The 13,800-nt window shown below is 33.8% G+C and overlaps 1 protein-coding gene across 1 annotated transcript in view; it reads right to left on the bottom strand.

Moving 5' to 3' along the window:
• RYR2 (ryanodine receptor 2) overlaps positions 1-13,800 on the bottom strand; it is a 364,098-nt gene that overhangs the window by 67,411 nt on the left and 282,887 nt on the right. The window contains exons 68-75 of the mRNA XM_065631500.1: positions 13,073-13,154; positions 10,969-11,099; positions 8,900-9,220; positions 7,302-7,542; positions 6,798-6,885; positions 5,194-5,286; positions 4,699-4,869; positions 3,727-3,786 (exon numbers count right to left, since the gene is read on the bottom strand). Coding sequence (XP_065487572.1) covers positions 3,727-3,786; positions 4,699-4,869; positions 5,194-5,286; positions 6,798-6,885; positions 7,302-7,542; positions 8,900-9,220; positions 10,969-11,099; positions 13,073-13,154 — 1,187 coding nt within the window. The remainder of the gene's footprint in view (positions 1-3,726; positions 3,787-4,698; positions 4,870-5,193; positions 5,287-6,797; positions 6,886-7,301; positions 7,543-8,899; positions 9,221-10,968; positions 11,100-13,072; positions 13,155-13,800) is intronic.

Raw genomic sequence — 13,800 nt, 5'->3', positions numbered from 1 at the left:
ATCATAACTTTACTGATGGCTAGCTAAAACATGAAAAGCTAATTTATGAAAAATGAATTCAAGATGCATTTGCTTATTAGTCTACAAATTATAAAGAACTGTATGAAGCAAAATGTTTTCTCTTATTTTTCTCTTTACATTTCATATTTTCCATTTCAGTGATCTGTGATTCTCTGTTTTACCATTAGAAGTCTCTTTTGTGGTTCATTTTGTCTCCTTAGTGTTTCTGTTAATCAACACTGACGCAACACACTTTGCAACCATTTTTTGTGCGAATAACACTGCAGACAAAAGCAATGCGCAACCCATTTTACTGAGAGCTTTGGCCAGTGATCATTCCTGATTGTGCAATTTAGCTTTATGTCACACTGGCCTGGGTTCCTAAAGCATTTAAGAGCCTAAACCCTACAGATTTGAATAGGGTTTAAACTCAACACTTAATTTTCTAAAACATCTTTGTGGATCCAGATTTCAATATGTGTCTAAGATAAAACAACAATGCTAATTCACCTCCACAAAATATCTTATGATACACAGTTTACTCAAGTTCCAGGAATTATTATAAACTTACACAGTCACTCAATAATAGCTTATTACAACCTAGAAAGCCACAATTGACAGGTATTTCTTCCACCTTTCGGCTTTTCCATTTCTTAACAACAGTCGCATCCACAGCCTTAGTGTGAGCATTTGACTGGGTCATCATGAATGGATAGTCCACAAAAGACTTTTTAATCACAGGTGGAGATGTCTTTTGATTTGAGGACTCCTCACTTTCTATCAAGGTACAGCTTTTTTGTACAGGTAGTTTTCTAAGGGTATGAGTAGTTGACATTTCAAGGTGTGAATTAGTATGGCTGGAAGAAGATTTTGGTGACTTGAGCTTCATCCATGTCAAAATGAATGCAAGTTTCGTCATCAATTTCTTGAAATAAAAGGCTCGGTACTGAGTGACAGCATGCAGGCATGCAAGGAAAGGAAAGACAGAAACAGGGTGAAGACAAATGTAGACAAAGGTAGACAAATGCATGAAATAGATGCCACAACATTAATAGCTAAATATTCAGAAGGATGATTCTTAAACAGTGCAGTTTTCCAAAAACAAATCAAGATAAATTATATTTTAGCTCCAACGTAAGTGACAGAATGTGGTGTCTCTGAGAAGCAAAAGTGGTTAACAGAAAACACCATTTGAAGAAAGAATATTGCTGTGGCTGGAAGAAAACCAGCCTTTGCAAGAAGTGGTATTTTTCCTCTGTTTTGGAAACCACCTCACACAAACACCATTTTAACTAAGTTACACATTAATTCATAAGATTAAATAATGATTTAAATCTATAAGACCATTTGGCCTACGTTCCTTTTATGTCTGACTCAATCAGACAAAATAGGATAGTGTATGCATGGAGCACAATGGCATCATTTTTCTTAACAAGAAACATCATACTTGACACTATCTGATGCATACTTGATAGTGACTGAATACTAACGACATCTGAGAATTACAGAATAAATGATATTGTACTTTGTAAATAACTACTGAATTTAACTTTATACATTATACTTTTAAATAATAAAGTTATACACTCAGGCTTAATGTGAACTCTAGAATGTGTCGCTGCTAAATGATTCAGGAAAAGATATTTCACGCCACTGAGAAGAACAAACTACTTAGCAATAGATAACAAATCATAATAAAGATAATAAACACAATAATAAATTGAAGTTTTGAAATCCTGGAAATGCTGTATTTTGCCTGTAGCTGAGCAACTATTTTTCACATACAGGTCAAAAACAGAGTTTTTCAAAGCTAGTAAAGCAATATGTAGATAGCTATAAAATAAAGCTAACTACAATAACTGTTTTGCTTTCTTAGCTACATATTCTGTGTTTCCCTATCAGAATGTCACTTCCACTGAGAATTCATTCTACAATTAGGAGAATCCAAAGTCACTCTTGAAAAGTTTATAACTGGAAAATCCATCAATATGTACTTTGGATTAGCTAAGATTACTTTCTTCTTAATAATCCAAGGCACCATGAAATTTCATCAATATAAGAAATTTAAAAGTACTTTTATTCTCATGTGTTATAAACAGAGGAGGTGATACATTGCTGAACAATAGAAAACTTTTAACTGAAGCAAAGGAAGTTTCCGAAAAGAAAGCACAGATCAAGGTATTAAGAAGTATCATTACTCCAAGGCAACAAAGCAGCAACAGACAAATTTCTTAATAGCAGTATGCAGATTGTAACCCTAAAGAAACAAAATAGAAACTGAAGTATTTAAACCAGGAGAAGTGCTAAAAAGCAGCATGAAATGCCAGGCAAGATTTACAACTGCATGGCTTACAAAACAACAATATACACATACTGAAAATATGAGAATAGAAATACCTATCTTTATCATTGAGAAGACATTACTGAACTTCACACACAAAATCCCAACCCATAAAAGGTTTGTATGTTCATTACATGCACATTGCTTAAGAACCGTTCCTCATGAAGATCTTCATAAATGTTATTTCCTTCCTAGTACTTGACCTGTGGGGTTTCTTCTGCTTCTCATTATAAAATATTTGCTATATAAGGATAAGTATTTCAAGCTTTTTTCAGGATTTAACCAAATCTTTTGTTTTCAGTGGTAAATTTGTCTACGTGCAATCCCTGTAACTTACAGCTGTTGGACTTTTATTTGTAATATTTAATGAAAAATGCTAATTGTTAGCTTCACAAAATGATTTATCTCTTTGTGAGCTCCCAGAAACCCCCACATCCACATAATCTTGCTTGACATTGCAGTGATATACAGAAAACATAAGGCAGGAGAAAAATAATCTTAGATATTATTCAGAAAGAACCATCCCATTTCCAAGTAATTAAAAAAAAAAATTACTGCCATGCACTGAATTGCAGTGGAATCTTGACTTCTGGATGATTCTTAAACACCCTTTTAAAAAAAAAAAAATCAGATTTCCAACTTGCATGTCTATTCTCTTTTACCATTTCATGAGCAGAGGAAATACTAGTTAGTTTTGTCCTTGAATAAAACCTAGGGCAGGGGGAGGAGCTAAAAGACAATCCTAAATAAAGCACCATCCACAGTTCCAATTTCATCTTCCTTCACTAGAGAAGAAACGTACATCATTTAATTACATTTCCGTATTATGGCTGCTTCTTTGTCATTATTTGAAGCATTAATAAAACAGTCCAACTACACCGGGCTAAGTCAGGACTTTTTCCCCTAGGGCTATTCATCTGACACTAATTGGAATTTAATAACAAAAATCTGTACTTTTCCCAAAATATTTTCTTTTCCGTGGTCTGAAAAACAGAAACAAAACTGAGATTTTGCACTTCACAGAGTATGCCAAAGTGGCCACTTCCTTTTCCTTTACACTTCAAACTGATACAAAGTAACTTTGAGTGTTTTGCAGATTCTACCCCAAACAACAGAAGGTAGAGTTTAGACAGTGCATCCATCTCCAATTTCATACTAATGGTGTGCATAGGCAGGGATTGGAAGGGTCACATGTTATCATATATAATGCATATATAAACACATTAAAAACCTAATATTTAAGAATTTACATGAACAAGTTACTTGACAGAAAAGAAAAATGGACTACAAGTTATCCTAACAAACGAAGGCAGGTTGTCATTATATGGCACCAACAATTAATTCAAAGGAAGAAAAATCATGTTTAAAAACTGCATATAGATTACCTTGCCCTGGAGATGAAGATTACTGCGGATGATATCTCGTACTTCATCTTCAGTATCTTTCTGTCAACATATTACAAATCATATAAATTAGAAATAGAAGGTAACTAAGGGAAGATATTGTTCATATCAATGTCAACCTTGGGCTTAGTTCAGATGATGAATAAAACTGACAATGTGGAAGACTGACGAAAAGCTTAGTGGAAATGTATCTTTTTGTATCAGGCCAGAGTTAGTCATATCCAAGCTCACAGGGACAAGTTCTGGATGGCATAATTTGTATTTGTTCACAGTAACATGTTAAATGCAAGTCTTAATTAAAATTACTAGTATATACATATATATACATATATACTTTAACCAAAGTTTGACCAAATGAAACCAATATCATGAACACAGAATTTTTTTTTATTCCGACAATGTAACAGAGAACACAGCCTTCTCTGATTTGATTTCTCTTTCTTTTGGAGATCTTTTATCCTTCATAAACATTCAGTTCAGCTGCCCAAAGGTCATATAGCCAGCCAGGGTGTATAAAGTACTATAGCTTGAGAAAGGATTATATTCCAAATTACAATCACATTATCGCACTGTGAGTTTACTCCTGGAAGAATCACTTTTTAAATAGTTTATCCCTACAGAAATTCTTGCCTTCATGTGAGAGTGATCAAAAGGAATTAGTTATGGTATTGGGCACAGAAGCTAGGACACATCCACTTCTCATTTTCATTTCCAAATTCAAGCTTCATAAAATACAACTGATCATTTAGAAAGCAGTTATGTCCAAACTGAAATGTTTTATATCCTGAAAATGAGAACAATATGTAGATTACTATCTACCACAGTCACTCATCGTGCCTTTATGTACTAGAATTAGTCTTGATTATTTGTGTAAGAATGAGCATGGGGGAAAATTTCAAATAATTTCATTAGTAAAATATTTTTACCTTTTAGAAATGCAAAAAGAGCACCTACCATGCTGAATCGATTTTTGGCCAGTGCAATTAGCTCTTGGTCTCCAGGAGCACAAATATTTAGGCCAATGGGAAGTAATCTTTTCAGTGCTGCCACAATGAGAGAGGTCTGCATAGAGTACCGGTCACCTTTTCGCTTCATCTTCTTCCTCTCCTGGTCAGAAACTGCTGCCTGCAGCATAAAGCAAAGATGGAAAAAAAATCCAATATTAAATAAAAGAATTGCACTAGCAAATTTGTACTTATCTTTGGCTTGACAATTTCCTTACTACCTAGACAGCTGCATTGTTATCTGATGGAACTACCATTATATCATAGCCAATATTTTGCACCAATATCTAGAAAGTCCACTGCATTTCTCAAACAATTGCCTTTTGATTCTCAACCCAGTGCTTGCAATAGATCTCATTAAAAAAAAAAATTAAAAGTGCTTCTCTGCATTCCTTCTGCCTCCTTCCCCTCTGCAAAGAGAAAAATACAAAAATCTTTACACTACCTTGGACATCTTAGATTTGGTGTCACTGATGAGGAAAGACATGTTGTTGATTTCATTTTGTACCACAAAGTTCTGCTCTTCCCTTTTGAAATTCTGGAAATATAGAAAGGATTTCAGCTAAAAGCACTTATGATATATGAGAAATCTATCGAAATAAACCTTAAATAAAAATATAAATTAACTGGAAATATGTAAAATCCACAAGACAAGGACAGAAAAAGATAATGAATTATCAACAATGGTCTTGAATTCCAGCTTTGATGTACATGGCATAGCACAGGAGGTTGTGTGTTTTGTTTTGGTTTTGGTTTTTTAAATGTTTCTCTGGCTATGAAACAGCTATGATAAAATCTCAGTCCTCTTCTAATTCAATATAAATATAGTCTGGGTTTTAGTTTACCAGTAAATCATCCATTCATTTTTTTTCCCCATTATAAAGCCCAGTATTTTCAGATACATAAGAAACTTTTACTTAAAGTCTGAACTTAGGAACACACAAGTAATTTGATGATCCAGTATCTATCTACTATGCGACTAAATCTTACAGTCAAAGTCAAGCACAAGTACACAAATAATAAGGCATCTTGTTTCCCAGACTTAAGAGAATTGAAGTTATGGCAGAAAAGCAATTAAGTATAGACAACATTCCATACAGAGATATAATGCCTGAATGTATTTAGTCTCTTTTTTTTCCCCCTCCTTTTTGTTCCAGTATGCACATGAATCATGTTTCATTTTCATTTAAGCACTGACAGTGATGGTGCCCAATTAGGTCTTAATGCAGATGCCTTTGTTCTTGTCTATGAACTAGAGGAATCAGACTTAAGAATCAAGGGTAACCTTTGTATAAGTGGAATTAAGAAGAAAACCTTAACTGGTAAAATTTATGAAATATGAAACAGTACCATTGAGCAAAAAAAAAAAATATTCAGAGAATTACTCGTAAAATTCATTTGCTACTTCCTTGCTCTTAGAACATTTACTGACTTTCTTTTATTCAAGCCAGCTACAGACCTAGTCTTAATAATTGAAAAATATACGATCTACACTGCAACACTAATTAAGTGACTGTAAAAAGTGCTGCATATTTCCTTCAGGAAACCTTTGTTGAGGACCTTTCCACATGATTTTTATTGTAACTTCGCCTAGAGGCTCAAGCAGATAGACTGTACAATTTAGGAAAATGAACTTTAATGAGATAACTACCACTAATTTAGTAGCCATACATCCTGGTTCTAAAAAGGCTTTGAGGGTGCAAATAACTGATTGGGAAGGAAGGGTTGGGGGGGAAGAGTAAGGACACAGAACTCAATGAGCTTAATATACATTAAAAACCCCAAACCAAACAACAACAATAATAACAAAATAATAACAAAAAAAATTAGACAGAAAATATCTGCAATCAGTGTTACTATGCTACAAAACACCATCAATTCCTCTAGCTACACAGGCATTTCAGAAGAGTCAGAAAACTGAAAGTCATTAACACCATCCCATCTGCAGTTTCACCTCTGTCATTAAATTTTTTCAAATACAATCACTAAATAATTGATCTGCCTACTAAGAATCCTAGCTAAAACAAGTATTTACCACGAATTACTTACATGAGATTTTGACCAATAAATGAAGACCTCGGCCACCATGCGGAACAATTCTTCTGCTTCAGGGTTGGGCTCTTTCAGCCATTTTGCCCTAAAATTTGGTAAAAGGGTGGAAACACAGATGATCCTCACTGTCTTTATGATTTGAAATCAGTTTTCAACATTTACAAGGATACAAGCCAACAAAACCAAGTATGCATGCTTTTAATCCCTTCTGGGTAACAGTGGTTTTTTTATGTCTTATTTCAAAATGCTTAAAATCCTTTTACATTAATCCTAGGTCTAATCCAACAGATTTGGATTGCACCTCTTTTTCAGTTTTCTTCTGAAAAAGACCCCAGCTCCTCCTATAATAAATGTCATAAAGTATCAGCTTGAACAACTTCAAGATTGGCAGGTTGAGTAAAAGCTACTTAAATTCAGTGCTAGGCATATCAAGGGATAGGAGACGGTATCAATAAACAGGAAGATTTTATGAGATTCATTGACCTACTCCTCTCCACATACCTGTTATAGTCCACAAATCTAATCAACAAAGGGTAGAAGGCATAGAGGTCCCGTGCCAAAGTGGTGAACTCATCTAGGATGAGCAGTTCAGCCTCCGACATGTCACCTCTGCCTTCTGCTCTTAGATGTTCTTCATCCGACACAACCACTGCTGCTTTTTTCTTTAGCTTATCCATCAGTGGCAGGAAGTGTGTCTTTAAGAGCTGTGGCTTCACTTTGCTTATGATGGGCTGGGAAAACACTATTTAAGGCAATGAATATTATGTATATACCTGGCCAGAAAATATAAATAAAAACTTTTACCTTGCCCCTCTTATTTCTAGGCTACAGAGTAAAATCCTGCCCCCATTGAAATCAGCAGAACTTTAGCCAAGAATTAAATGTGGTCAGGATTTCATGTAGTCCATTCATTTTGCAGCTATGAGGGTAAAAATTACAACTGCACAGCCTATGCTTTCAACTGTTACGATCTTGCAAAGTCTCTTTACTGGCATTCTGTCAACATATCGGTATTTGCCAATTTTATGGAGTAATGCAGAAGTTGTTTAATGGTATGTATGGGTGGATAGCTATGTAGTGCACACAAGCTCTCAGCCACTGGCTCCTCTTTTGAACCTTGCTTTTTAGCTTGAGCAAACAGAACAGGAAAACACACTCTAGTTATTGGCAAACCTGCTGGAGCAGCGTGCCTGTATTTCTTACACGCATTAGGACACTGGAAGGCTTGTGTGTAGATAGAAATGAGACTAATTCAACCATTCATCAAGCCATTTGAGACTTGTTAGCACAAGCTCTTTGCAAATCTACTTGTAAAAATGAATATGTAAATTACCACTTCATCTGGCCCCATTAGTGCAAAACCATTTGTAACATATCCATTAGATTACAAAGAATTTTAGGCAGTTACCACTTATCCTTAGAGTGCATTACATTACTAACCCTCGAAAGACTAGGAATCCAGACTGCTACCATGAATGAAATTACTACTACAGTAAGGACTGAAAAGTCATAAGAAAGCCTAGCTGAAAAATTGAATTCACAACACTGAAGTGACTTTGCCTTACAGATTGTAAAATTGAGAAATAAACTGTTTTTAAATATACTTTAAGGTGTTCTCACAATGACATAACGGTTACTAAAACGAAGTATGCATTTCCACATTTCACTGTAATAGAAATGTTACATATACAGCTTCAAAACAATATTTTAAGGATCCAGCACTCATACAGAACAGCAAGGAACTGTGTATGCCTGAAAATGGAAACTTGCTATATAATGAAAGTGGGCTAAATAACTTTAGTCGTTTGATTCAATATACTGTAAAACGTGTATGTGCATATTCTGGGGAAAAAGAAATAGTTTATCATGTTTCTTATATTACTTATTAAGAGATTAAAACATACTGCTTACACTGCTCTTTCTTTACATCTAATATTTGTGGTTCACAAGAACTCTGTTCTTTAAAAACAAAAATATGACCATTGGTGTAATGCATCTTTAGCAGGGTAATTACAGAGTAATTCAGAGTGTGTGTGTATATATAGATATATATTCTGAAGATACACACACATGCTTATTTGTTTATTTTTACATCTTACCTGCTAGTCTCTTCATCCAGGCTCCTTCATCAATACCAAGGTTGTTATAGATGATTTTCAATATGTTACCCAACAGAGTGTTCATGTGTTCTGATGTCAAGGCTGTGCAACACATTTCAGCCTTGTCAGGGTTGTTTTCTGGCCCGTGCTCCCACCAGTGTGACATGTAACTACACAGCATAGGCAGTATTACTTCCATGATATGTGGCATTTGTGTGTAACGAATACCAGACTCTGCCAGTTCCACAATTTCTTCCATTAGCTTCACCAAGGAAGGAATATTTGGACAAACCTCTTCTACACTAGTAGGCAAATTGAGAACTATATAAAAAAAAACCAAAAAACCCAATAAACTAAGTCATAGAAGGAAAACTATTCAATTGCTATTCTGTACAATTTTTATTTTCTATTTACATTTATGCCCTTCTGATCCAAGGGAAAAAAACCCCAACAAACACAACAATAAAACCCAGGTACTTTCATACCATTGAGCAATAAACTGTTTATATATAAGCTTCAATAATGAAACTTTCTATAATAAAAATAATTCCTATATGGAAGCTTCAAGAATGCAATTATTATGGAATGAATTCAGACACATCAGATGCAGTTTGCTATATTCAAAATTAAGCTTAAATTTCAGAATTTCCTCCAGCATAAGCTTTGCTGTTGAGGAGACAAAGTGATACAACAGAACATCTCTCCACAACACATCAGATGAGACCTGGAATGTTAATAGAGGAAAAGAAAATATTGCCTGACATGAGTAGAGCAAATTCTGAGAAATTGGCTTTTGGAAGTGAATTTCTGATTGTAAGTGTTTACTTTTCAAATAATTTGTATTATCATTTCCATCCTCTTTAAAGGCACTGCAGTTGTCTTTATTGTTGGAGGCAATTTCTTTCATCTCCAAATAAATATCTCTAAGCACAACTATTAGCTCTTGAATATCTAACATCCTGACATACACATACAATGAGACATACAGACATCTATATATTGAAAATTTAGCCTGCAATTTGTGACTCCAAATATTTGTACCAAAATAAACTAAGGCTAGGCTTTTTCCAAAAACACACTCTTCTCCTGTTTAGACCCAAATACATTTTACATAGCCATCGCAGAGTCTCCTTAAAGCTTAATGCAATTTTGGAAAATAAATTGAAATTTCTGTTAAAAATCAATGAAAATGCAGCTGACTGTCTTTCTAGATGTATTAAAATAGCTTGAATATATATGGTAAGTAAGCATGGCTGTTGACATTTTCAAGATACTACAGGCCTTTGAAGAAGAAATCTGATATGTGCCCTCTTTACAAAATAAAGGCAGAGTTATAAAATGGACACCATTATAAATGGATATCTTATTCACTGTCATCTATACATATCTGTGATATAATTCACACTCAGTAAATATACAGAGTTTGTTCAGTTCTACTGTAACTTCTCTTCCATTTGCAATAGGAACGAGTAGTGTGTATAACCTTATTCAACTACTGTGTTTTAGCATAAGAAACATCAAGAGTTTCAGAATGGAACAAAAAGGTATATGCAAAATAAACATATATAATGTTACTGGAATGCATCTGTGCTGTCTTGTGTTTCAAACAAATTAAAAACAATTTACATGCTACTCTGCAGTGTATTTACTTTCTGCAGGTATATTATGTACTTAATACAAGAAAAGGTATTTTTCTTCAGTTGAAGTATGTATGCTTTAGGGATCCAATATTGCATATGAAAACTGAGGAACTAAAGTTACTGATTAGGATACATAATTTTATCATCAAATATCTAATATGTAAGATAATTAAAATGTGCTTTCAATAAATAGATTCGAAAGTGGTCTTTTGAGAATGGTATCTCAAAATGAAAACATTGGTGTCTATAGAAACATAAAATAATTGGTTTTACCAGACTTAGCCCATTGATCTGGGAAAGAAATACAACAAAGAGACCACAAGAAAATACTTGTACTATAAAATGTATGCAAAAATACACATATTAAGGCAAGCAGCATTTATAGTGAAACTGTGTTTTCATAACCATCATGTGAGCTTCTGGAAATACCTGCTCTGTCTCTCGCATTCTTGGTATTGTAAATTGAGTAGATATTATGTTTGTTCAAATGAGTTTCCAAAAAAGCCACAGGAAAGGCACCTGAGAAAGCGGCCAAGCATTCTCCTAGTGCTGATCGTTGCCTGTGAATTAACAAACATTGTTAAGGATACACAACTTTGATGACTGACTATACCTCACAGTACTTGCATACCAGCCTTCTTTTTATTCTAAGATGAGCTCATCTCAAAGAGATAAGACACTACCTCATTAGGATTATCAACACAGGAACAGGTAATAGAAATTGAAGTCCAACAACCCTCTACTAATATATGAATGAAACATAAGATGTAAAATGTCAAAGGTGACTTACTTAGCTGAGAACAAATGAGGAACATGCAAGGAAGACACCACAAAGTCATCATAACAATGCTTTCTATCCTATTACTTTCCTCTCAGCTTTACTGATATTATAATCTCCACTATTAAGAAAAAGCTACTGAATAGACCAAGAGATCAAATACAACTACCATTTATTTGAGTGATATAATTTCCTTTTTCTGAGAAATACTAATAATCAGACCTTGGTCTAGCATGAAAGGCAAATTATTCAGAGAGTGAGTGGAAAATCACTTCTACTGATCAATAACTCTGAAAGTTTTGTGCAAAAACATTGCTCTAATCTCTTCAACATCTATTTGATAATCAAATTTCCTTAAGTGTGCCAAAATTGTGAAAAGCCGGTCACTAGGAAGAAGTGATCACCTGTCACTTCACTTGGATCCTTCAGGGGACACTTAAAACTATTCTTTCTGATTTCTAATTCAGTTTATCAGAACAGATCTTAGATATGTGAGAAATCCTTAGCTGCTGAAGCTGAGCCACACACATGACAGAAATCCAGGAGTCCCATGAGCTCACATTGAAAAAAACAAACAAACAAAAGGCCTCCAAACTGATTTTGTGATTTAGCAAGATACATCTTCAGCCTATAGTTTATCTCATTTTAGGAATTTATATTCTTTCTAGTTCTAAGACATTACACTTGATTTTGTAAAATCTAACTTCATTCCCATTATTACTTATCCTGTTTGCTCCTTCTTTTTTTTTCCTTTTCATTAGGTCTTCATAAGCAAAACATACATCCATTCAATATACTTGCGACACTGGTTCTAGACAACCATACACAAAAATTATCACTTACACCTATATACTTCATCTTAACTACAAAACCCACATCATTTATTTGGCAAATAATAAACCAAATTAATTTTATATCCCTTATTAAATTAATGAGACCTGGTTTTCCACGGATGTGTATTTTGTTACTTATAAACATTGGTCTCCACATTTCTTCATAATGTTTCCTATGATCCTGCCGCCAAATAAACAAGGGTATGTCACAGAACTGATCTGGAGTTATGCACAGGTTGGTTTGCTAGACAGTGTACAAATGTATGAACTTCCAAGATTTCTGTTGCCAATATCTGAAATGTGTGAGTGCTGTTTAGCCTTCCCTCAGAATAGTGCTAGTCGCTATAGGGCAACTATTCAGCTTTAAGAACTGAATTAACTAGGTACCTCTATTATTTGGCTGAATACAGTTTACACACATGACATGTAACTTGGAGGTAGGTTAGCAAATACACAGATGCACAAAAAAAAAAAGGCAAAAAAAAAAAAAGGCCTCATTCCCCTGGGTATTTTAGCTAGAGAAGAAGTAGTGCTGTATGAGTGACAAATTAAGTTTAGGGTAATAAGAAATATATATCACAATTAATGTATAAGGAACAATTACAAAAATAGCTGAACTGAACAACATCTTTCTACAGTTCCCCAGTTGAACCTCAAATCAAGTTATATTTATTGTAAAGACAGATAATTTTATTTGTAATTCTTGTTTTAATTAAGAAATATATTTTGACAAACATAAAACACAACATTTTAAGTGTATTATAATAAATGCGGCTGCATTCCACTTAACATCTGAGCACCTTTTTTCTCTCAAGATATCTTTCCAACAACAATCTCTCCCATATTCATTTATTGACTGCATATTCATGAAGCTAAATATGAGCACGAATATTAAAAACAGAGGAACACTTTTTCTTCTTACCGCTCTACATAGATACTCTTGCTGGTTCCCAGAGCGTATAAACTGGCTAATATTCTGTAACAGGAGACCTGAACATCTTCCACTAAAAAAGAAGAAAACAATGATAGGTAAAAGAGATTTTTCTTTGCAATACATTTCTGCAGAATTAAAATACATTTCTTTGGACAATAACTGAATTAATAACATTAAGCTGTCAAACACAATCCACAGAAACCAGTCCATAAATGCAAAAGGTCTTCTGACCACTGAGTGCCATAGTTTTTACTCAAAATTTCCATTTACTTCAATACCAAGTTACCAGCTAAGACAGTCAACATCTTTCACTAGTGCACTAACTTTCTGAAATTAATGTCATATCAAGTCTTTATGAATAACATCTAATTGCATAGCCTGAGAATTTATTAATTTAATAGCTATAAAGAAATGGGTCAATGAATCTTTTCTAGTTTTTCTGTAGCACTTAAGAAAGCTTCATGGTAAATCAATGTACTGAAAGTTAAAAATAAAATTATTAGGGAATATATGTTATGAGGGAATATATAGATTTACAAATGTAGCACCACTATATAAAATACATTACAAAAGATAGTAACAGATAGTTAATTCTTATAACCACAGTTTATATTTTTTAAAAAAATTAGACAGAAGTATCAATTAATATCATATACTTAATTTACATTTCAGACTGGTGAAAGATTAAAAAAATAATCCTGTAGTCCTTATGAATA

The sequence above is a fragment of the Caloenas nicobarica genome, chromosome 3, assembly GCF_036013445.1.
Source record: "Caloenas nicobarica isolate bCalNic1 chromosome 3, bCalNic1.hap1, whole genome shotgun sequence".
Lineage (NCBI taxonomy): Eukaryota > Metazoa > Chordata > Aves > Columbiformes > Columbidae > Caloenas > Caloenas nicobarica.
Note: the sequence above shows the minus strand (reverse complement) of the source record. Positions and strands in the feature narration are given on the sequence as shown.